Raw genomic sequence first — 25,655 nt, forward strand, 5'->3', positions numbered from 1 at the left:
GATGATAGGAAGAATGTTTCGAAAGTAGGTGTTGCAGCAGTCTGAGGTAGCTTGCTATAGATTAATTACTTTTTAACATTTTTTTAGAAATCTCAAATTTTTTGGACGTAATTTGAGATTTGACAAATCTGGATAGTAGGAAAAAGATAATAATCATGATTGTAATAATCTGTTAATTAAGAAAAATCTCTTACTTGGATTGCTTTACCAGACTGGAGTTCTCCGAACCAATTGTGTGGACTGTTTAGATCGTACCAACACAGCCCAATTTATGGTGGGAAAATGTGCTTTGGCATACCAACTCTATTCATTGGGACTGATTGATAAACCAAATTTACAATTTGATACGGATGCTGTTAGGTAAGATATATTGATAAAGTGTGTCATGGTTTTTTAATTTTCTGTTGAGATTTAGAAAAATTATGTTTATGTAGAAGAAAAGTGCAGTTCTTTCTATTGGAATGATTTAGTAATGTTTATTCATCCGAGTTTAAAAAATATTCCATACTTGAAATAATCTTGAGAAAATCCAGTCACACTGAAGATTTGCTCCTCTGGAAAAGTATGTTAATGAGGTTTCTTACAAGATAGCTGCTTGACTTCATTCTCTTTATATGCCTAAACTTATCTTTAAGTTTTCCTTTTAATAAATGTAACAAAAAACCCACCCCACTCTTTTACATTTACTTCACTTGCATGAGGGAAAATACTGATGAAAAATGAAAACTGAAATAAGTACGTGCTTTTATGGAGAATGCCAAACATATTTGTACAGAAGTACATCTTACCTTGCTGTTTCCTACAGAAAAATCTTGTGCTTTTTGATTTATTGAAGAAAAGTTTTCAGCAAAGTTGTTCTGTCAAATCAAGTATCAGTGATGCTATTCAAGTATTCTCAAACCATTTACGAAAACCCAGCATTTAAATTGAAGTGCTTTGGGGGTCAGGGGGAAGTAAGCTAATCAACTTGTGAATATGCTTGAGAAATTAATGTAAGAGTCCTTGAGGTGACGTGGTTTTATTCCTTAAAGCTGTTGTCGTGACTCTGAAGCTTACGGCTTCATTGCTGGTTTTGACTAGCGGTTTGATAGTTTTAGAATTTGGAGACGTATTTCAGAAAAGGCAAAGTACTGGGTCTCCCCGTTACTTAAGACATACCTTCAGCTCCTCTTCTTTCTCCCATTAGCCTCCAGCACTTGCCTGGTGGCAGGAGCTGGTACGTGCTGCAGAAACAACCTCACCTGCAGCATGTTGGCTCACTGTGCAAGCAGTGGCTCCTGGCCTCTGCCTCATGGCAAGGGAGAGCACCCCCTGTCTGGATTCCTCAGTGTCCTAGTGATGCCTCTCACCCACCAGTCCCAGCTGCTCAGTGCTGCCTGTTCACCTCTGGGAACAAACAACTGCTGATGCAAATACCAGTTGCTGTGCAGCCTCCTGGGAACTCAGGAATAGGGACTCTTGGGTTCAAACTAGAGGGGGTCAGGAGATGGACAAGTCTTTTACATCCCCTCTCTCTGGTATCCTCTACAGCTACCACTTGCTTCAGCACCTCAGGCTGCATTTTACTATCTTTCATTATGCTTTACTGCCTCATCCCTTCCCACTCTTATTTTGGAAGCCCAAATTTCCTCTGTTGCTTCCTGCTGTGATGGTCCCACGTTACCTGTCTGTCTTCTCTCCCTCCTGTTTCCTCTCTCTGCCACAACCACCCAAATTTCCATCTCTTACCATCATCTCTTAAAATTACAGTAGTTGGTTTGTTTCTGATTTTCCTAATACCTTATTTCTCATTATCTGTCTGAAAAGTAGCTATTAGCCTGGCATAAAAGATTACTTTTATCTGGCCACATTTGACTTTTTTTTTTCTTCTCCATTGCACTAAATGTATGCCTGTCTGAGACTGATTTTGTCATCTGTTAAGACTTGTTTCTGAATTACTGTATTCAGAATAATCAACAAATCCTGCTCCATTATGCAACAAATTCTGAAGACAGGCATGTGCTATACTGTCTCTGCTGTGCAGTCCTTCACTTTCACCTCCTGCATTCTTGTTCCCTGCATTGTCTCAGATCAAGTATCTGCTTCCTGTGTACTCTGTCTTTCCATTTACACTCTTCTAACTGACCAAAAAGTGATTTTCCTTAATTTAGTGAACATGTTTGAAAAACTAACATTTTTTCATCACACTCTTCAACTGTCCTTATAATTCTGATTTTTCTCCTTTTATCTTACTGGCTGGCTACAGTCCAGAATTTCTGTTGAACTAGATTTCTCAAGTCAGCACTTTATTTTCGTTGGCCATCCTGAAGGATAAAGAAGCCATGTGTCTTGAACAGTCTGATTTTGTGTCTAGCAAGATGAATCTTCTTAATGACTTTGCAGAAATGGTCCTGTGCAACAAGCTGTATTTCTTAATGATTCCTTCAGTGTATTTGTTGTCCTATCTAGGAAGTTTCCTAGACAAAGTGTACCTTAGAAGCTTACCATATGTAGTTAAGTTTTCTCTCTACAGGAGACTAGTCTTTGACTGCAGGCTTAATATTTTGAGGCTGTGGAGGGATAATTTAATTTTACAAGTCCTTTCCAAATCAAGTGGATTCTTAATGAATTTAAAGTTGTCTACTTTCTGTAAGCCTTTATTGCAAGGTCATTTGAACTCTGTTCATCAGTCCTCCATGACTGACTGGAAAATTTTTGAGGGGTAACATACCTGCCAGTTTTTGCCTTCAACCAGTTTTTTAGCTTTTGGTTGACCAGCACTGCTGTCTTTCCGCTTGTATAGAAAAACAAAAACAAAAAATCAAAACCAAACCGACTGAAAGAGACAAACAGGAAATTCTCATACATGTTATCATGAGCTCTCAATAATTTGTGTGGACATGCAAAGTGGGTTTTGCTTTGTTTCATTTGTTATTGGGTCTTTTTTTTGTTTTTTAGAAGTTAATAAGCAGATATTTCCTCCTGATTGATCCTTTTATACTTGACCTTGGGCAGAAGATTTGCTGGACAGCTATTTTGTTTTCACAGAAATTGATTTGCTGCTCAGATAAGTGTTCTTCATCCAGAACCTTTTGAGGCGGACTTCAGTCAGATGGTTGCTGGGTTACTTACGTGGTACTATCCCTTTATTAGAAACTTCCTTAAGGGAATGCTTTTGTCATTTTGGTTTGGGTTTTTTAATTTATTTTGTTGGTGGTTCATTTTGTGTTTTCTACCTTCCTTTCCACTCCTTAAGTACTTCTTTATTCTCAAGTATTATGGTGTATCATATGCAGATGCCTGAGTTACTGTCTCTTGCTCTACTGATGTGAAATACATTTCCACAGGTTTGATGGTTGTGGGTTTTTGCATCTTAACTAAACTTTCAGCCTCTTTTAGGAAGATGTCATCCTTGTCGTTGTCTTGCTCAAGCAAGGCCATTTTTAAGGAGCACTTTTCAATCTGTTATCTTTTAGATAGTGTATCATCATCTTAGGATAGCCTTGTTTTCTGAGACTGTTGTCTTGTTTTTGTCATTGCTGGTGAGCTTCTCGATGATTTTTGCTATTTGGACTGCTCTCAATTTGGAGTCTACTGTCAACTTCTTGATGCTAGAAGATGGGCTTTTAGCCAGATTTCCTTGTTCATCTTAGCAGCCAACTCTTTCTACTTTATTCTTACAGCATGCTTTTCCAGCTCCAGCAAATGGTATCTGACTGCCATTAACATTTCTTACAAGTCATGTTTATTTGGTTTGTACCTTTAAGCCATCATTATTGTAACTAGGGAGATTTTTGGGAAGTTATGCTAACTTCATTCTCAGTGGATCTGACAGAAAAATTTAGGCTTGAGATATGAATGCGTTCTGTCCCATTTACTCTATTTAAAATACCTTAGTTTGTGAAAGTATATGGTTTGTTTTCTCCCTATAGGCTAGCAGAACATGTTAATCTTCTTCCTGAATCTACAGAAGTGCATATTCTGTAGTGTAAATGCATTCTGATATATTATAAATTAGTAAAAATCTTATAGACTAATCCTTCTTTAGTAATTATTATACCTAAGTAACATTTCCACATACCTATCTGAAAAAAAAGAGACAGCTTTAAATTTCAGTGTAAGTTAGTAGCATGTTTTAATGAAATACTTTCTTGTGAACTGGCAGAAGTGCTTAGGAGAAAATGTATTGCTTGTTAGACAGAATTTATTATTACAATACTTTATCATTTTTTTTCTTTAAAAACTCTTTTCAGCAGTTTGATAGATGACAAATTTTATTCTTTCTTCAGATTATTTGAAGAATTATACGAAGATCATGGAGACACACTTTCTCTGCAATATGGAGGTTCTCAGCTTGTCCACAGAGTAAAAACCTATAGAAAGATAGCTCCATGGACTCAGCATTCCAAAGATATTATGCAAACACTCTCAAGATATTATAGTAATGCTTTCTCAGGTAAATTTAAACTGCTTTCTTTTAAGCCATTATTTTAAAAGCATTTTACTTGTGATGTTTCAATAATCCATGCTATGATATTATGACAGAGATCCTCTATACTGTAGTTCCCAAATAATTCAGTAAAGTCTGATGGATATCAAATGGGTATTCTGATTTGATGAAGTATTTATATCCTATGCAAATACATGTTGCAGCATGCACCCTTACTTGATGAAAGTTAGTGGACTGATGTAAGAAGTATTTAGAAAATGTACACATGTAGGACTGAAACTGCCAGTGACATATGTAGATCAATAGAGAAACAGGTAGCTGTTATAGAGCTGTTAAAATGATGGACAAAACAGCTTCCACAAATATAAGGAAACTGGTAAATCTAAATCTAAACACAAGTAGAAGGCTTCAAGGGGAGTATTTCTTGTGATATTTCTGGGGACTTCAAACAAAAAGCAATCTCTGATGCATATAATTGTTTTGTATGAATAGAAGCTACTAACTCTGAATCTGTGGTAGAAAAGACAAAATTAAATTATAAAAAACAAGGTCCACCAAGTAAAGAAGCTATTTTTTGAGTTAAATAAGTTGTAAAATATTACCTTACTCCTTTACTAACTCATACCAGTCACGGATACTGTTCTACTTTGTTCTGGACAACATTGCTAAGAGAAAACCTCTGAGCCATACCTTATGCAAAATAACTGAAAACAAATGTGTTTTAGAAGTCATATGAGAATGACATAAAAGAATGATCAAAGGACAGCCTAAGACATGTCAAGAGGAGAAACATTGAGTGCTGCTGTGTTCTAAATATTGTGTTAGTCCTTTTTTGCTGTCTTTCCCAAAAGCTGGATAACCAGGGAAGGAAGTAGCTTTTTTTTTTTTTTAAAGTAGACTCTAATTATTTAGGAATATGTGAACTTTATAAAGGTTAAGTTGGACACTGGCTAGAAAAACTTCAGTAATCTCTGGTTTCTTTGGCTGAAGTTATTGCTTTTGCTAGTGACAATTCTGAGTATGTAACAAAATGTGAAAGCATAACATTTAAACTACTGTTTCTGAATGTAATTAATGTCCTTTGTGTATCATATTTGCCCAAATTAAATGAGAAATTAAGAGCTTGTTTATTTTGGTGGTATGGCCTCTTATTGTTTGCAGAGGCAATAAGGTATGGCTTCGTCAATTCTTAGGAGCGAAAGGAAGCACACTTGCAGTATCACCTGTACTGTTAAGTACAAGATGGAACAAATCTCTGAAGCTGTTCACTTTTATGGCAGACATTTAAGTGATTAGGTGGAAGCTTGAGCAAAGTTCTAGACCCACATTTGGGGTTGTGGCCTGCTTGCAAGGATAGTCATGATATGCATGTGTTTTAGTAGTAAAAGAATTTGTTCTGAACAAGATGTTACAAAAAGAAGAAAGAATGCAGAATGCAAAAAGTTCATCTTATCACCTGGGCAAAGTTGTGGCTGAGTACACAAACACATGTTAATCTTTACTGAAGTCAATACGAAAAATTAAACTTTCATAAAGATGCTGCATACTTTTCCCAATTTACTTATGATTTTGGCATTTGATCCCACTTAAGTTAAATATTTTTGGTGCTTTATGCATTCCTTGTGTTTGAAGATGGCATTGTTGAAACATAGCATGTTGTATTTACTGTATTTTTAGTATGAATTTTTAAAAACACTAATTTCAGTGAAATTTAATGGTTCACTTTCAACACTGCCTGTTCAGGTAGCATCTGCAGGTCTGTTAATGTGACACATTGAGAGAGATCATTTTATTCTTGAAGTTTTCTCTGAAAGCAGAGATAAAGGAAGAAGTTTTAAAACAAGTTTCTGATTTGTTATGCTGCACTTATTGTTACTATCCATCATAGCCTTTAAAATACAAATAAAAATATGAGGGCTAGCCAGTCCGTGAGCCAACATTTCCTTGTGTTTCTGATCTGAGAAACGTATTTTTTAATGCTTATGAATTTCATGTACCAGTAGTAAACGGACTCAGAAAATTTTAGTGATTTGCTTTAATTCATACAGTATATCAGATTCAGAGCAACATCAAAAGTGGCCTGCTAACAGTGCCTCCAAAATAAATAATTTAGCCACATTTTTGTCTTCTTTTCTATCATAAAAAATACAGGATTCTAAAAATAATTTACACTTTTAAGAAAATGGTTTCATCTGTTCACCTCAAAGCTCTTAGGATAAGCCCTACTAATTAAGTTGTATAGATGAGAATAAGTAAGACATGTGTTGGTTAAGTGACTTGCCTGGAGATGCTAATTGGATTTGTAAGAAAGATAATTTCAAGTGCAGCTTCACTCTAGTTCTTGATACGTGGCCTAGTTTTTCTATAGATTTCCTGTACTTATAAATTTGTAATATGTTGCCTATGTAATAGAAGAGTGAAGAATTAAAGAAATGTTCTCAGGATCAAGTTAGTGACTGAAGCTTAGAAGAAACCCAAGGTTTCCTCCTAAAAATATGGGACAATCTTATGGTAACTTGAAAAAATTTTACAGGTTTAGGCAAAAATTGTGACTCTTTTTTCATGCATGTTTTTAATTCTAGCATTTGAAAAAAGTAGAGCGTGCTATGTAGTTTGGGAAGTCAACTGTTTGAAGTACCCTGGTTATAAGCAAATGAGTTGTACCAGAACACATCCAGCTAAGAATTAGGTGTTCCTTCAACACCCTCTCTGGCAGGCATTCTGATTAGTTGAATTTTAACCTTTTTCTTTCATTTGTGGCTGTCAGAGGAATTAGTATTCCAAATAATACTTTTCTAGGTTTTATGCCTTTTAGAAAGTAATGTGATGTTGCAGACTTCAGTGCTGAAGCTGCAACATGCATAATAGGCTTCTGGAATCTAGAATAATCTATTTATCCACAAACAGCACTGGACAGAGTAAACTACCTTGTAGTGTTGTATCAAAGTAAACTTAATTACTATAACCTTTTAGTCATGGGACATTACAGTCTCAGTTTTGTTCAATCTCTCACAATTTAGTAATTTATCATGTAGCACATTTGCAAACTCAGATTGAGAGCAATAGATTATTTTAGGTTAATTCAATTAAATGGCCCCTTCAGTTCCTGTTTTCTCAAATGGTCTTAAAAATGTGCTAGTATACACGTACATTGCAGTATCTTTTGAAAAAATCAGTGCAATCTGTTTACTTGTACCTAATTATAACATTAGGTGCTAACAATGAAGGAAGAAAACCTGTTTGGTTTTTTGTCTGTTCTTCACAGTGCATTGACACATTATTTATTTCTTTTTGAAAACAGAGATTCTTCTATCTAGATAATTGATCTGAAAAGCTCAATATCCTGGGTTTTGTGGCCAGTGTTTCAAAGAAAGACAAAAGCTTTCACTATTTTTGTTCAAAATTAAGTCATAAAATTGTTCAATCCTTAAAGTACAGCAAGGGGAAGATTGTCACCTTTCAAGTTAACTGTCTGCTTCCCCAGTCCTATGTTTGTGCCTGCTTGAAGACTTATGCATAAAGAATCTTTAATGTTGCATTTTTTTACCTACTTTTAAATTACAAGTTGAGAAATAAGATTCATTCTAATATATACTTTCTAATAGATGTCCTGTATTTCTGTTAAGTTTAAAACACAGCTGCACAACTGAAACAATAAATGCCAAAGAGGGTTTGAGTCTGTTTGCAATGTAACATTAAACAAGTTATTTTTTTCGCTATGGAAGAAAGGTAAGAATGCTTTAATGACCTGCTGGTACAGACCGTTTCAGGCAATGAATTGGTTAATTCAGTTGGTATGAGTTTAAGCTGCTTTTCACAGAACAAATTTAATTTAGTTTTATTTCATTTTAGCATTTGTCATAAGTAGTGACATAGTTTGTTAACTGAATTATCTGGTTTTACTCTAATTGTTTTACAATTGTTTAGTTAACAGTTTCAGTATATCTTCTGTTTCTGGCAGGTGAAACAATGGTAAATGATCAAAGGAGGCTCATCTCTACCTGTAACTTTAAGAAATTACCATCAATTTTAACCCATTTGTTACACATGGTTACACCATGTGATTGTTGATACAGAAGATCCCACTTCCAAATATTGACCTCCACATATGTGCACTTGTGTAAAGTACAATACTTTTCCATAATCTCGTTGTCACCAGATTTCTACATAGCACTTCATTTGTCAGCTGCTTGTGTCTTAATTCCATGTAAAAAATATTATATGTTGCACAGAGAGAAGAGATTCTAGGGAGAAGGAGGTATTAACTGAAACTTTGGTGGTGGCCAGGAACCAACTTTGTCCTTGCTGTCATACCACCGCTTTGTGGATTCTGCCTATTTTTTCACCTGCTTTCTGGTATACTAAGACTTCAGTTTGTCTTTTTGATGCAGCGTGTTGCTAAAGGGACAGTCAACTCTCAGAATACTCTTTTTGAAATGTGAAGAGAACTGAAGGAGTAAAACTACTGAGCTATTCCTTCCTTGCCTGATTATTGAAGCGCAAACAAGAGTGGAGACAAGAGCTTTCCACATGCTAATTCCTCAGGGCACAAATAGAGCTCAATTCTCCACATATTCTCCCATATCTGAAAATCCTTTGCGTGTAAGCCTTCCTCTGCCCTTATGACTCTGCTTGCAAAGCTGTCCTTATCACAGTTCAGTATCCCCAACCCCTCATCTGATTCCAGCTTTTCTTCATCTCTGAGAGATTTTAAAGATGTAAGTGGACAGCAGTGTTTCTTGTCATGCTTCATCTACAATGCTATCTAACTATTGGATTTCAGCACTTGCTTAGTTTGATGAAGAGAAATTGATGATTTAAATCAACAGAAAAAAGTCCAAATTATTAAAACGTGTTTGTGAATTTTAATCATTTTACTATGTTTTGGCTAGAAAAATGCAAAGAATTCATAATTTGTGTATTGTATGGATACTGTTTAATTTCATTAAATCATTCTTCTGTTATTTAGACTGAAGTAAATTCATCATAATACATCAGGTTCCCTGAAACATGCATAAATACATGCACATGCTTCCTGCAAACACATATATGCAGAGGTGGGAGATGAAGCTGCAAAGCCTCTAAGCAGGGCTTCTGCCATGGCTCCTGTGAGAGAAGCCAAGGAAAGAGGCAGTGCTGGTACCAGCTCCATGTGCGCTTCAGTGTGGCAGAAGGTCAGGTCTGGATGAAGTTTCATTATGGTGGTTGAAGCCCAGAGGTCCCTGTAGAAGTCAGAGGATGTACACACTCTGTCTGTAAGGAGCTAACAACAAACAAGCAAATGTCTGAATGGGCTTGAGCTCAGCAATGTTCCTGGTGTTAAGTGTACCTCTTGTCTAACAGATGCAGACAGGCAAGATTCTATCAATCTCTTTCTGGGAGTATTCAAGCCTACAGAAGGAAAACCTCATCTCTGGGAACTTCCCACTGATTTTTATTTGCATCACAAGAACACCCTCAGTCTCTCACAGACCAGGCGAAGGTATTTTGCTGTTCTGTTTTTGTTTGGTATTGATCTAATAAATATTTAAAAATACATGTTGTTAACCAAATAATTTGGTCAGCCAATCAAAAACTTGCTTACTGATTTTTAAGCTTTTACGAAAACTGAAAAAAAAAAAAAAGCTTCACAAAACTACCAAAACTGTTGGCTGTTGATGTTTTGAAGGATTTGCTTTAGTATGTTGTTTTACTGTGGTACTGAAAAAAATTTTCATTTTATATGAAATTTGATCCTGCAGTGTGAAATGCTTCACTCTTTTATTGAAGTACAGTTGCCCCTGTCTCATTAATATACAGGTGTATTTTTGATCGTCAGATTTATTAGGTCATTGTAGATTAGATTAGGTGATGAGGATAACATTTGCTTATTGGTTTTGTGTAACACAGTCTGCTGCTGTGCATGCCAAGAAGCCCATGGTTTTTCTACCTTCCTTTCAGCCATGTCTAGCCTGTTTTGAAGACTATTTCACTTCATTTGTATTCCATTGTAGTCGCATGGTATTATACAGAAGTAATAGAGCTAAAGCATAAAAATTTTAAAGTAATTTTTTTTAGAGTACTTCACAGTGTGGAATGATTAAGGATTATAAATATGGTGTGTAAAAAAAAAAAAAAAAACAACAAAAAAAAAACCCAATAAAACCCACAAAAAAACCAACAAAAACAACCCCAACAAAAATCCTACCACCCCAAAAACCCCAAAAAACAAACAACCCCCCAAAAAAACACAACCCAACAAAAAAACACCAAACAAAAAAAAATCCTACAAACCAAAACGCCAAAAAAACCAAAACAAAACCCCCCAAGTAAAAACCTTAAAACTTACATTTTAATGATAGGGATAGTACTAGACTTGTTAACTAAATCGTCTCTTTTAAGAATTTTGCAGTTTGTATCTGTGTTCATTCTGTGAATCTTAAAGTTCTGTATCACAAATGGTAGATCTGAATATTTGCATTTAGATTTTTGTCTGGGGAAATTTGCAAGTATTTTAACAGTGTGTTCCATCCCTGTTGACTGCTTATTCCATTAACCTGTTGTGACAGCTGGCATGTGGTATGACTGTTTCTAAATTTTAATCCTTTTGTATTGTCTTCTGAGGCTTCTCTTGATGCTAGCTTGTAACAGTTATACAAGCAAGTGCTATTTCGAGCATGCATGAAACATGCTACATTAATTTTATTGCCTACTTGTTCTGAACATTATTGTATGTCAAAAATTAATTCAGCTGATATATCGTAAATACATGAATGTCCTAGTCTCCCTTTTATCTGTAACTGTTAAACAACTGTCTCTTATTTGTCACAGATACTGTTCTCAGATGAGGGGGAACATTTTTTTAAAAAAATTGTTGGTATTCTTCATTTACTTGTTAATTAGTTTTACTTTTTATTGTGGCTAGAATATCTTCTGAGCACTTATAGTATACAACCAAGGTGTTTTCTCATGAGAACAAAATGATACTTCCATGTAATAAGTTGGTGAAAAAAGCTCTTTCAGCTAATTTTTTGTTTCTACCAAACTACTGGAACAAATTCTTCATATAACTTCTTCCTGCCTCTCTGTTCAGTGTCTTTTTTGGATTCTTTGAGCACAGCAGCGAAGGAAATAACAAAAACTCATAATGAAATCAAGGATATAGGAAGAGAAGGAAGATGATGTTTCCTGTCATTGAAACTTCTTTTGACTAGCTGTGCTTTTCCTATATTGTACTTGTCTTTCCATCAGAAAGAAGAGATTTCATAATGAGTTTTATATATTACTTTTATATAATTTGTGATTCACGTGAAAGGCCAGTGAATATGGAAAAGGAGACTTTCTGTTGTCACTTATCATTTCTGCAAGCAGCAAACTGGGTATGTCTGCATAGTTTCTGAAGGCACTGGAGAAAACAGCTTGCTAGCATGGCCTGATACGGTACTTCAGGAAGAGACGAGACCATGAGGCATAACTCATTCCTTCCTGTCTAGGACATACACAGTTCTTGGAATTTAAATGTGTTGCCCTGCCTGTTCTGCATTGTTTGTTAAATTCCACAGTCAAGTCTATCTCTGGGCATGGGAATACACCCATTGTTTCTGCTCCAGATGGCTACATTGATATGAGTAGGAGATAACTGCATTAATACTCTGATTACAGCCCTTACAGTATTGTGAATACACACATATTTGAAATAAAAATCAAGGAAGATAAGCATCTTTTCATACCAAGTAACAAAATAGAAGAAACTGTCAGAATAATTTAGATAAGAAATTAAAGTATATTTAAGAAGAGAAAAATAAGAATATGTAAACATGAATGAAAGATAAAACATGCTTTGTTTTTATCAGTGTTGCTTGACTGACTTTGTTGTTTTTCAGAAATCCTGAATAAGCTTCCAGCAGGGCCTGGTTTTTGCTGTTAGTTATGCCAACAGTTCTCAGGCTTAGGGCAGCTGTCACATCAAAATATGGTTTTATGCAATTTTGACAATTTTATTATCGTTGACCTTCATTTCTTCATGCCATTTTCCTAAATTTTAGGATATGAATACCAAGTGGTGGGTGGGGATTGATGGGTTGATGTGGGGTTTTTTCCCCAAAAGACCAGAACAAAAGAAATCCACAGATACCTTCTCTATGTACTAAGATCTTAATTTTCAGTACTGTAGAGGTAGACACCTGAAATGCATTTTGTTTAATGGAACAAAACCACTCTTCCCTCCATACCTTTATTGAGCTTCATGTGTTTAAATTTCATGGCCTGAGAAGCAAAGTAGTAGGATAGGGACCTGTTGAAATCCTCCATCCAAGGATAGTTCCTTTCTTTCTTCTATGCTTGAATTACAAAGAAATGTTTACTAAAGTGAGATTGTATGGTTGGGTAACTGTTATGTGCAAACATTTAGACTAGATACAAGATCAAATCTTCTGTATCTATTGTGTGTCTTTTTCCTGTATAGTTATACTTACTGGTGGACCACAGGTGTGCTGAAGCATTTACCCCTTCCTTTTGATGAAGGTAGGAACTATGTTTGCTCCTTGCCTTTCAGACTGTCTTGAAAAAGAAGTTTTAGTCACATATGCTTTTTAACTGTTGTAGATCCCAAATCTGAAAAAAAATGTTTTCATGATGATTGCTAAATACTTCCCCCACTCCTCTTCAATGAGCTGATTTTTCAACTGCAAAATGCATGAGATACCTAATTGCCTAAAACTTGACCTTTGTATGTTTATGTGCCGGGGCTCACTTCATTTTTTTTTTTTTTTTTTTTTCCTTGCTTGTTATCATATATTTATAGTCTGTGCTGGTGGTTACATTCCTGTTGCAGATGACAGGGTGTAGCTAGTGTGTGTTATTTCTCTGGGATACTGTAGAGCATGTTTTATTAGGAACTGTCGTCATGAAGGGAAATCACATTATGGTGGTTGATAATTCAAATTTATTAAAGCTGTGCTACACTTCATATCATATTTTCTTGTCTTAGAGGGGATATGGCTGTAGAAAAATGCCTGGTAGGTTGGCTAGATAAGCAGGCTGTTTTATTTAGATTTTTGTAGAATCAGTAGTTGTTAGTAAAAAGATTTTTTTTCTTTTCCGTCTAGTGACATGTGCTGAAAACAGACGCAAGTTGACAGTGAAGAAATTCCACAAGTATGAAGAAGAAATTGATATCCACAATGAATTTTTTCGGCCATATGAGTTGAGCAGTTTTGATGAGACTTTCTGCTTGGCAATGACCAATTCTACACGGTATATTGGGATGTTTGGTGACGATAAATCCTTAACAGGAAACTGATTTGGTGTGAATTAAATGTATATTTGATTTATTTCATTAAATCTGTGTAACATGATAGGTTTTGTGAGGTGTTTGGTTTTTTTGTTTTAAGCTTCAAATTTGTCAAACTTCTAGAAACTAAATCACAACAGTGAAATCAAAATGCTACTCTAATAAAATTCTGTTAAGATAGCTTTTAAACTTCCAGTTATTTTCCATTATGGGATACCAAATGTTTGGGCACTTGAAGGCTGAGAATTAAGCTTTTTTTCTGTGGACTCAGATCACAGAGACTACGTTCAAAGCAATTGTTTTCTAATTGTTCTGCTCTCATTTTACAATTGTTTTCTTCAGTTCATCAGGTTTTCACAGCTGGCCAGATAGGGGTTTTTTGTTTATTTGTGGGTTGTTGGGGTTTTTTTGTTGTTGTTGGCAGCAATCATCAGGATATTCTAAGCATAATCTTAATCAGACTTTAGCTAAAGACTTCCAGGCAGATTACTTTGTGTGCCTTTTTGACCAATTTGAGTGTTGGCAGCATTTTGAAAACAGTGTAGCTGAGTTACAGGGCTTCTTCAGCACAGAAATGGAGCACATTGCTCTAGCCGCCTTGGCAAGTGGTAATGTTTGCAGCTGTTTTATGTAACTAAATAATGCGATTGAAAGCTTTTTAAAAGCCTAGGGGGTTTATATTTACATGACTTTAACTTGTAATAGAACGTGGTATTTCTTTTTATAATTTTTTTTTTTTTAATTCAAAGGTAGATGTTAGAGGTGTTTTTTCCAGAAAATTAAAAAATTTTATGTGTTGAACTTCGCTCATAAACAGTTTTTCCTTTCTATTTTGGCAGAGATTTTATGCCTAAGAATGTGGGGATTGATCCAAGTCCATTTACTGTTCGTAAACCTGATGAAACTGGAAAATCAGTGTTGGGGTAAGTCTGAAATAGGAAATTTTGTTCTGGTTTAATAGTAGTGAAATAGTAATGCAAATATATAAACTGTGTGTGTCTGTGTAGCATATTTTCTGTTACATAGAAATAAAATAACATTGATGTTATACTGTAGAAATGTACACTTTGAAAGTCATATCTAATTTGAGATTTTTCTTTGACACTGGGAATTCCTTATTCAGACTTGTTTAGTCTTTTCCGTTTTCTTGTACTCCTCTAAGTGAAACCCATGAGATAAAATTATCTAGAATAAAGATACAGAGGTTGTTAAAATTTGATCATCTTTCATACTAGTGGCAACTGTATTCTCTATTGGAGAGACAGGAATGCATATATTGTCTTTTTTAAAAAAAAATAGAATAAATATATCCTGAAATAGCAATAAATGCCAATTTCAGCATAGTTTTTGATAAAAAATGTTATTTAAAATATTTATACATCAAATTACATAAAACAATTCAGCAACAGTTATTGGGACAGATGAATGTTTCATTTAGCTGTTTTCATATCCTAGACTTGCTTTGTTACTTTATTTTTTCTACTGTTGTGTTTGATCTGCTGTACCACACAACGGGTATGGGAACTCTTCCTGAATCAATTAATTCTTTCTTTGATGCCTCATATTAAGGAAACCTTTTGTCATTAATGACTCAACCTGTGCTGTCATAACATTGTAAGTTCTGCTGAAAACTTGCTATTCTGTTAAAAGCTATAAAATTTGACTGTCTCAGAAATAACGTCTGTTGTGCCTTGACCCTGACTCACTCTAAATAAATGTTGAGAGTAGATTATACTTATTACTTGTAGAACCTGATTTCATGCTACTGATGTTCCCTGGGAATAATCAAGAAGACTGTTCCATGGTTATACAGTTTATCTCTGTTAAGCATTGTGAGTTTATGGGTACTTCTGAGGATAAGCTTTATTCTTCTGCTTTGGTATAATGTCAGAATTTGGACTTAACTGATTTCTCTCCAGCTATTCCATTGAATACTTGACCATTATACATTTTTCTCAGACACTTTGCTTCAAGCTCTCCACTGTGATTTTTTGGGATTGTTACGAGATAGTCAGCTGGATCAAAGCTATGTTCCAGGACTCCTTGGGTATTGCTCATAAGGCTTCCCATGCATTGGCTGTGTAGTGGGGTAAAAGGTGGCTTCGATCTTTCACCTTACCCATATTTAGCCATTGGTAGAGGTGGTATCTTTCCCTTGCACATATGTCATCATCTTTTGACCTTTTGTGACATTTTTGGAGGATTTGGTGATCAGTTTTCATCTGTAAGTGTTCTGGTCCCCTAGGACTATTAGATCTTGGCCTTCTGAGTATGTGTTGGGAGTGGGGATATCATTCTTACCACTGTTTGTCCACTTGCTCCATTCTTAGCGTTCAAAAAGGACTGCTCTTCTTGTGACCTTCACCTCATTTAGAAAAGCAGTGAAGATAACCTTAGTTTTCTCTAAAAAGAATGCAGTATGTCTTCATAATAGCTTCCTATAAATTTCAATCTAAGGAGATGTCAGATGCTGATGAGTCAGAAATTAAACTTACCTGTGGTGTTTTTTCTGCTAATGCATTTGTTCCAGCTATAACAATTCTTCTATTAATGTTCTTGGGGGTAGGGTATGCTCTTGGATCAAGAGCCTTTGGGAGAACTCTTACATGTTTACATGTGTTTCTAATGCATATAAACTTTAGCTAATTCACTACAGGGATAAACTACTGTATGAGGTTTGAGCAATTGGCAGAACTCTCTGTGACAGTCATGGTGTGCTCCACTAGAGCTTAAGTGAGACTCATGACCTCCGTGCCTTTGCTGATGAGAACTCTAGGGTTGCAACTCAATACAGGATTTGCACCAAACTGCATGCTCTTGTCAAAGCCTCTTAGCATGCTGCTTTCTTTAGGGCCTTCCTTTAGAGTAAGTCACTGTCATAGTTTAACTCCAGCTGGCAACTAAGCACCACACAGCTGCTTGCTCACTCCCCGCCCTGGTGGGATGGGGGAGAGAATTGGAAGGGTGAAAGTAAGAAAACTTGTGGGTTGAGATAAGAACAGTTTAAAAATGTAAATAAAATAATAATAATGATTTGTAATGAAAAGGAATATGAAAAAAGAGAGAGAAATAAAACCCAAGAAAAACAAGTGATGCAGTTGGAAAACAGTTGCCCACCACCAACTGAACGATGCCCAGCCTGTTCTTGAGCAGTGGCCTCCAGCCAGCTTTCCCCCCTAGTTTATATGCTGAGCATGACATCATATGCTACGGAATATCCTTTTGGTCAGTTGGGGTCAGCTGTCCTGACTGTGTCCCCTCACAGCTTCTTGTGCACCCCCAGCCTCCTCACTGGCAGGGCAGCATGAGAAGCTGAAAAGTCCTTGACTTGTTGCTGAGCAGTGCTTACACCAACTGAAGCATCAGTGTCTTATTCTCGTCCTAAATCCAAATCACAGCACTATACCAGGTACTAGGAAGAAAATTAATCCCAGCTGAAACCAGGACAGTCATGCAATGTCAGTATATATATGGACAGTCACCTCAGCAAGGAGGAGATGTTGCTTCTCTGTTTCCAGAACTGATTTGTCTGTAAACTTTCTCATTACCTGCCTTCCAGTCCCTCTTTCTCTAGAGTCCTTGAAAGATTGTGACAGTGTCTGAGAGGAAAGTGCAACCACATACCCTTCTATGGCCAGTAGGAAAGGGTGTAGAGGTTGTACAATTTTTGATGGGTAAAGTAATGTGTACCTTTCAGAGCTTGTACAGTTAAACCCAGTGTTAGCCTACTAAAATATAGATACTGTATCTCGAAGAATTCTGACAAATAAGGCACTTCTTTATATTGACTAGAATTTCTAGAGTGAGAAATACATGCTGCATAAAGAAATATGGCTGATTAAAGAGCTAAACTGAGGGGAGAGGTATGGAAAATGGAGGGGAAAAAGTGACATAATTAAGATTATTTTTAGGCCCAAGATTGAGAAAGCTAACGGAGTGGATAGTGTTATTAATCAGAAGGTGAAACTTTTTCCCAGATCAAAGCCAAAGACGTTATGTCTCAGTGAATTTTTAGTCCTTTTTATTCAGTCAGTCTGTGGAAGGGATTTAAGTAAAGAATCAGAGAATTGGTGGAGAAAAGCTGACATAATCCTTTGAGCTGTCTTTTAAATGCTCTGGACTAAGAACAGATTGAAGGAAAGTAAATCAATTGGGATTCAAAAGATGAACAACAGGTTGCTCCAGAGGACAGAACTCATTTTCCACAGTAAGATTGTAACCAAAATTAGGAATTTTAAATACTTGTTATTATCTCACTAGTTTCATAAATACACAGTCACTGATTTCATTAATACACTGTCTTTCATAATAGGAACAAAAGTAATAGAGAAGAAACGGTGCTGCAGCGCAAAACAGCTGCTAGTGCTCCTCCACCCCCAAGTGAGGAAGCAGTGTCAAGTAGTTCTGAAGATGATTCTGGGACAGACAAGGAAGATGAAGGCGCTGTTTCTCAACGTTCAACTCCAGTAAAGGTGACTGATACAGGAGAGAATACAAAAATCACAGAGGTAAGAAATTATTGTGGTAGACAAGAAGACTAGACATGGACTTAGAATTAACTTCTTAAAAAAAAAGAAAAGATAAATGTTACAGAACAGTTACAAGTAAAGCACTGAAAAATTAAGTGAAAAAGCTCTCCAGTGTAATTTCTTTGTGTAGATATTAGCACAACTGCTTATAAAACTTTGCTATTATTCTTGTCGTGTAATGACATGTGTGTGTGTGAAACACAACAGAAAATAACATTTTTCAAAAAATGAAAATTACAGTTGGAAACCTATGGCATTTGAAATGTACTCAGGTCAGGTGTAGTCCATTATAAAACTGTAAAAATATATCTATGTTAATGTGTTAATTCAGAGCAGTAGTGTAGTTCTGATCATTGTCCTTTACCATGCTTTGGCTCACATCATAAGGTGGTCTTGGAGCGTGCAAGTAGGATTCCTGTTTGGATGAAACTAAACTGGGAGATGCTTCTCCAGGAATGTACCTGATCTACCTACCTAATCAACATTATTCCATGGGAACTAATCTGGAGCAAACCCCCCGAAAGACGTGTAGTATGGATCTGAGATCCTGAGCACCACCTCTTTCAATTACAAACCTATTCCTTTTGAATTATGCTGGTTGGTCAAGCAGATATAAATGTAAATCTGCATAATGTTCAGTAATGTTCAATCTGGCTAAATTTCAGCCTGTCTTATGTGAAGATTTTTTAATTGCTGTTTCATAATTATATGGTCTGACATTTAAAGAAAAAAAAAGGAAATTAAACTAACTCAAAAAATATGCATGATAATGTTATCACCTTGGTCCTACGGTATTGCTACTACCAAGGTTGAAGATAATGGAAGGATAATGGTGAACTCGTGTATGCACAGTCATATGACAATTGTGGGCTATTAATGGTTTTTTGCTGACATAACTCCAGTTCTGTTGGAATCCCTTGGGTGCTAATTTAGTGAAAATATTTATTTGAATGAAGTATTATGGAAGTATCTATTTTATTAATACATGTAACATTTCTTCAAATGCTTTCTTGTAGATATCCATTTTGGATACCACTGAAAACATCTTAGCAAAAGGATATGCTAGTACAGACTACAAATTTTGAAAATACTTGGGGGGAAGGGGGATGTTTTGGGGTTTTTTTTCAAGTCATGGCTGATTTAAATGGTTAGTGTTGTGCTTGTACATATCATCACTTTTGAAGAAACGTCAGCATTTATGATCTTAGTCAGTATAAAATGTATAGGCAACAGAGAGTAAAACTGCCTTTTTTTCTTCTACAATTCAAATTTTCATTCCATTCAGTCCATAGCCTAGGGTTGTGTGTTTTCAGATCATGGACTTTCAGTGTTGTATACAACACTGTCTTCTTCCTAACCTTAATGAAGCATTTTCAGTAAAACAACTATGAATTCATGTGGTATTAATTTTGGACAATTTGGATAAATCGTTATGCCAGTATAAGTGCATTTATTGCTGTTTATGCAAGATACTTTATCTGAAAAATTTCCATTGTCTCTGAATAATAGAGTACCTGTTTTCCAGCAAGTCAGATTGTTCCTAGATTTTTTCTTTTAACAACAAAAATCCAACCTGAAATTTTATTCTTGATTCTTACCATTGCACAAGTTACCTCATGTCAGTTTTTCCATCTGTGTATTGAACACACTTCAACAGTCAGACGTAATTTTTTTTTTTCAGATTTTTAAGATACCTAAATGAAAGATGCATGTAAACACAAAGTATTATTTCAGATAGTATTGAATTTTAATGGGTTACAGTTGGGTGAGCTATTCTAATTCTTTTAGTAATGCACATGAAGAAATATTTTCCATTTTATTAGCACCTTTTAATGAATTTTAGTCATAATTTGTGGTGTTAATTTGTGTCATTGCTTATTAAAACTGCAATGCTGAAAAGGATTCAATTTTCAATTCAATTTTGCTGAATTGCTATGTTAGCAGTTAACTTGGGTTGACGTTAATGTCTGCCTACCTGTTGGAAATTTGTTTATTCTTTTCAAAAGTACAAAGCTGTTCTTAGATACATTATTTTTGAGGGCATGATGTTTATAGAAACGTTCTGTTCAGAAACCAAACATAAAAATTGGTGTGCATTTTCTGGAACTGGTAAACCATAGAAATGTTTCAGATACTTTTTTTTTTTTTTCTCAAGTTAAGCTTAACTTTAATAAGAAACTTTAATGAAGAATGCACTTCAAAGCCTAAGCTTACAAATACTACATTTTATATTTCCGTTACCTAAACTGACAGTTTATGAGCAACTGTAGAGTAGAGAAAAATTGTATCATTATGGGGTGGGGGGAACCCAAACAACTAGTTCACGTCTCACAGAAGTTAATAATAAAATGCTTTTATGCTTCTGGTCAGGACATTATCTTTCCGAAGGTGGTCTTTGACTTTGTATCTTTCTGAACTAAAAGGAAACTACTTTTATAGTTGACTTACTTGCAGCCACACGTGTCTTGTCAGTGAAACCCCTCAGTTTAACACTGAATCATTAGACATAGTGAAATACTGCATGTGCATTGGCTCCCTGTTATAGCTGACTGACATGATTGTGTAATATATGAAATAAAAATAGTTTTGTTCAACCTGAAGTTTGTAATTACTTCAGAATTGACAGCAGAAAATGTGAAAGCAAATGTGGGAGCATGTTCTGAATGAATATGATTTATTCCATGTTAAATTTCAATACAGAACAGAATTTAATACCTACATCATTATATGTTCTATAAATATAGCTTATTCTCCTAATATGTTGTTTTATCTCATGTTATCTTTCAAGTTTCTCGTTGAACACATATCTTAGAGTATTTTTAATAAATTATTTTTATTAAAAAAACCATGCACAAGCTAATGTTACGATGTATATGAGAAGCTTGTTTGGTTTTGCCTGTACTTTTGAAATTCTATTCAGGTTTAGAAAGAACTCTTTGCTTGAAAGCAAACGTTTCTTTGGATGTTGTTACAGTATCCTCAGTCTGAATCTTTCTTCTTATGTTCCAGAATGTAGTGCAGTCAACAAAAGATGTGTATGGAGTCAATCTTTCAGATGTTCCTTCAGAAGATGATCTCACAATATACACTAGGTGAGATAAATTTCCAGTGATAATCAGTAAAAGATAATTGGAGCTAGTTAAATACAGCTTGTCAAACTTATTTTAAGATATAAATCTTAAAGATATTTGGATATATACACACTATTCTGTTTTTACAATTAAACTGTTTTCAGATGTCTGTGTCAACTCTGACTTCAGTGGAAGCTATGCAGATGCCTCTGAATGCAATATTTCAAACTTAAATAGAATGAAAGATGCTTCAGTACAAGTACTTGTCACTTTAGAGTCATAGAAATTATAAACAAATGCCATATTAGGAGTGGTTCCATGGTTCTAAGATATGTAGTCTGTGTTTTTTTCAATTTCTCAAATGTTGACTTAAGCTAATTCAAATCAGTCATAAGTGAAATAGCCTCTTCTATAAAAATGCATCCAGAACAACACAAGTCTTAACATGTCTTACTCGTAGAGATATGTGTTAACTGTTACCTTTTACTCAAATTTGAATATTTAAATTTAATAGTTGTGTGACTTTTGATGTTCAAGGAAAGTTATTTTTCTGAATAACATTCATCCTTTTTCTTGAAACAGCTTGGCCTTTTGAGCCTGAAATAAAAAAAATTGTGGATTTTATAGGGAGACTTTGAGACCGTTACTAAATCTGGTATAGACTATGAGGAGAAAAGTTGAGAAAAGCGGTCAGAATAACACACTGCAGAAGCATGATATCTAAGTGACAGATATTTGTACTGCAGGTTTCAGGAGAGGGAGAAGTCAGTTTGGCCCTTGCCATTATTGGAGTTTCATGAAATAACATGCAAATATACGTGGTGTGTGGGTTTATATGTGTGTGTGTGTATATATATATGCACACAGTGGTAGGCGTCGTGTAATAATGTGCTCTTCCACACTGTGTTTTGAACAGCATCATACTGCCACTTGTTCTTAATAAATGGTTTTGTGAATTCAAACCATACATATGGAAATTAGTAAGATACAGCATAGTGCAAGACAAAATACAACTCCTTAGGTGGTCCAGCAAGTTCCCACTCGGTTCCAGCACTTTGAGGTAAACTGCTACAGTGTCAGGCAGCATGGCTGCCCAGCACCTGAAGGCTCTCCTCAGGAGCTGGGAGCTGCTGTCTTACTGTGAGCAGTTGGAGGCAAGAGTTGGTGGGCAAGCATCAAGGTATCACCTCCCAGCTCCAACTACACACAAACTTCTGCTTTTATTCAAGGCTAACCTGGACTTTTATCCCCTACAAGACAGTTGTCACCACTCCTGCAGGAGCCCTGAACTGTCAGCTCCCTAAAAGCAGTAAATTAATGGTATGCTTCTCCAACAAAAGGCACTGACTCCCATTGAATCAGGAATGCTGTTTCTGAATTGCCACAACCCCATATAGAGTGCTGACTGTGTATTGCCATTGTTAAAATTGTTAAAAACTTACACTGTTGTTCTCAAATTCTCTCCTCAATGTCACAGAGTAACGCTGAAGATTAAAAGAAACTGGTTAAAATATTTTCTTAAATTAGAAATTTTGAATCTTTTGGGGTTTTTTTTAACTCAAACCAAAACTGGACTAGAATAATTTCAGTTATAGATGAACTAGAACTGAACCAAAAAGTTACTTATTGTGTTCCCTGGTGGAGGAGATTCTTTTCTGAACTGCAGTCTTTTTCTTTGGAAACCAGTCAGAGTAATGGGAATTCAGTACTTGAGATCAGCTGGAGAAATTTAGATCCAAATTGGAGACCCTCTTAGTTACTAAAGGCTTATAACACTGTTGCCAAGAAAGCAATTACTTACATGAGACACCAGGAGTCCAAATCAATTACATTTGCGTAATAAACCAATGTTTCAAACACCTGCTTAGAATGTAGAATTAATGGAGAAATGTAATTAATTAATTAATGTAAGAAAACTATGTGTCATCCCAGAAAAACACTGTATGTATATTGAAGTGAATATCTGTGAGGCGTGCATTGAAATGGGCTTGTGTGCATTCGGTTTTATTTTCTAATGTGTAATAGCAGTGATTACCTTGCTATATTTGAAAATTTTCAATTTGTGAGGAAAGTTTTAATTCGCTATGGCATCTTCTCATTTGGCAATACGTGATGGTTAATCCTGACTTAGTTCATTAATCCTCTCAAAGCTGTTTTTTTCTTTTTATTTAAAAGTCTTTTTCAGCTAATTTTTCTTTAGGGGTAGCTACCTCTCTTGCACTCTTTAGTGCTTTGGAATTCCCGTTTCTATTTCCTACATGCTGAGTAATTTGAAGATAGTACACTTAAATAGGGTCGAGGAGGATGTTTCTCATTAGCCCTGAAATTTTTAACTTCACTGACACCTCTATCTTTGGTACTTTATTTTAACCACTAGGAAATGGATGCCAATTTAAGAATTCCCTTTGGTATACCGAATAGTTATGCTTGTTTTGCAAATGGCCCAGTGCAAGCTGGTGTCTACCACGAGCCACTTTGTGTAGATGAGCAGTGCTGTGATAACATCCAGAATTGCAGCTACTTCCCATTTTATAATTTTTCAGGCTGAACTAACATTCAGTCTGTTGTTACAGTAGCACTATAAACTCCATGGGGGCTTTGAAGCTCCCTATTCATATCCTTTTCAAGACAGAAAGAGCTTGCATTTATTTAATTTCCCTCAAGCAATGCAGGCTTTAAAAATATAACAAATACAAACTCCTCACCTCTTTTAGCTCACGTGACATAGTACTATTTATGGTCTGATGTGATGATTTATGTGGAAAGTATAGATTTTACTGACATCCTTTATTACAATGTACATCATCTGAGAATAGCAGCAATTTATTTCACAGTATGATTACACTTCTCACTTCAAGTCCTTTTCTATTATTGTAACAAGGGAAATGGAGATGTAAGTTCCTGACTCCACTTGACATCGTTGGACATGTTATGTATTTTTTCTTTATTAGCATAAGGGACTTGCAGATTTAAAGTACCTGAGGTTAAGTTACTTTATGTTAACTGATCTATATTAAGTCTATATGTGAATGAAAAGTAATTTGAATCTGTTCAGTCTGTTTTCACTGATGGCTGGGATAACTTGTGTTAATTCTCATCAAAATAAAAATCGCAGAGGCACAGATTGGTTGAGTTTGGAAGGGACAGGAGGTTCCTCAAATAATTTGAGGATGTATACTGCAGATCAACTGTGTGTGGTATCTTACTGATATCTGGTAACTTGCTTGTATTAATTTAGGCCTTATTTGTTTTGGAATATTGAATAATTTGAAGCAACAAATTTCAATAGTTACACCTTTAGTTTGCCTTTGTTTTTTTTAAGCTTGTTTCGATAGCAAGCTCCTGCACTAGAAGATCTTAATTATCTTTATTTCCACTTAGAATTATTTAGAAATGTAAGTTTTTCTGCCTTCAGCATCCGAAGTGATGTCACATGTTTCTGAGGCTTTTGTTTCTACAGTATAGAACCTGAATGGAGCAGAAAGAAGTCACAATAAGCTGTTTAGGAATGTATTTTTCCTTTGTCTTCTGTACACTTTTGCATCCAATTGCTTTTGAACTGTTAATTGTCCCCTGTTAAAATGCTGTAAATATTTCTGAAATAAACCAATAAGACTTTTTTTAAGCTAAATGGAAGCTAACTATTAAGAAAAACCCTCCACCTCAGAAAATTCAAGTATTAAATCACAACTAACATTTACTTCTGTTTTCAGTAGCACAGATGTGTTGGAGAGTGAACAAATGGAGTTTGAGTGCAAGATAACTACATATACATATATCTGAAATCCGCTGACTTTTCCTCTTAGACTGAGTGAATAAGAGTAGTGATTAACTAGGTTTTTTAAAATTTAGTCCAAGTCAATGCCAAGAAAAAAAGCTATAGCAGTATTTTTTATTTCAGTGTCTTCCAACAAGTATTTGGAGATGGGAGAATTCTCCCAAAAGGTTGTGCTTGTAAATAAGGGATCTGGGCTAACACTATTTCAGCTGACTAAACTAGATTGAATTTGGCTGAGGACTGACTTAAATCTGAAACTTGAGAGACTTTCTATCTCTTCTGTTGACTTTTCCCATAGACTGTTCATCTGACTGATTGCTTTGGAATAGACATAGGAAGCTGACTGTAGCAGGCTGCCTATTTCATAGGAGCAGAGACCTGTTTCTAATCCCATGACATACTAGGTGACGTCTAGTCAAGCTAAAAGAACATACAGAGTTCTCACATGCACCCCCTGCAAAGTTTTAAAAATACACGTTTACCAGAGACCTAGTAGTTCATGATCAATGACTTACATAACATGACTTAAGAATTTATTCTTTTGGTGTAATTTTCTTTCATTTGCTGAATTTTGGGG

At 35.4% G+C, this 25,655-nt stretch overlaps 1 protein-coding gene across 2 annotated transcripts in view; it reads left to right on the forward strand.

Annotated features, from left to right (window-relative positions):
• The window catches only part of FIG4 (FIG4 phosphoinositide 5-phosphatase), a 75,597-nt gene that overhangs the window by 33,449 nt on the left and 16,493 nt on the right, over window positions 1-25,655 (forward strand). For both annotated transcript variants that reach the window (XR_012632824.1, XM_074896152.1), the window contains exons 14-21: window positions 212-360; window positions 4,269-4,435; window positions 9,773-9,911; window positions 12,873-12,931; window positions 13,516-13,663; window positions 14,540-14,623; window positions 18,013-18,208; window positions 21,239-21,321. Coding sequence is in view for 1 of the 2 variants with exons in the window: in XM_074896152.1 (XP_074752253.1) it covers window positions 212-360; window positions 4,269-4,435; window positions 9,773-9,911; window positions 12,873-12,931; window positions 13,516-13,663; window positions 14,540-14,623; window positions 18,013-18,208; window positions 21,239-21,321 (1,025 nt within the window). In the remaining variant the exon portion in view is untranslated. The remainder of the gene's footprint in view (window positions 1-211; window positions 361-4,268; window positions 4,436-9,772; window positions 9,912-12,872; window positions 12,932-13,515; window positions 13,664-14,539; window positions 14,624-18,012; window positions 18,209-21,238; window positions 21,322-25,655) is intronic.

This window comes from Athene noctua, chromosome 1 (assembly GCF_965140245.1).
Source record: "Athene noctua chromosome 1, bAthNoc1.hap1.1, whole genome shotgun sequence".
Classification (NCBI taxonomy): Eukaryota; Metazoa; Chordata; class Aves; order Strigiformes; family Strigidae; genus Athene; species Athene noctua.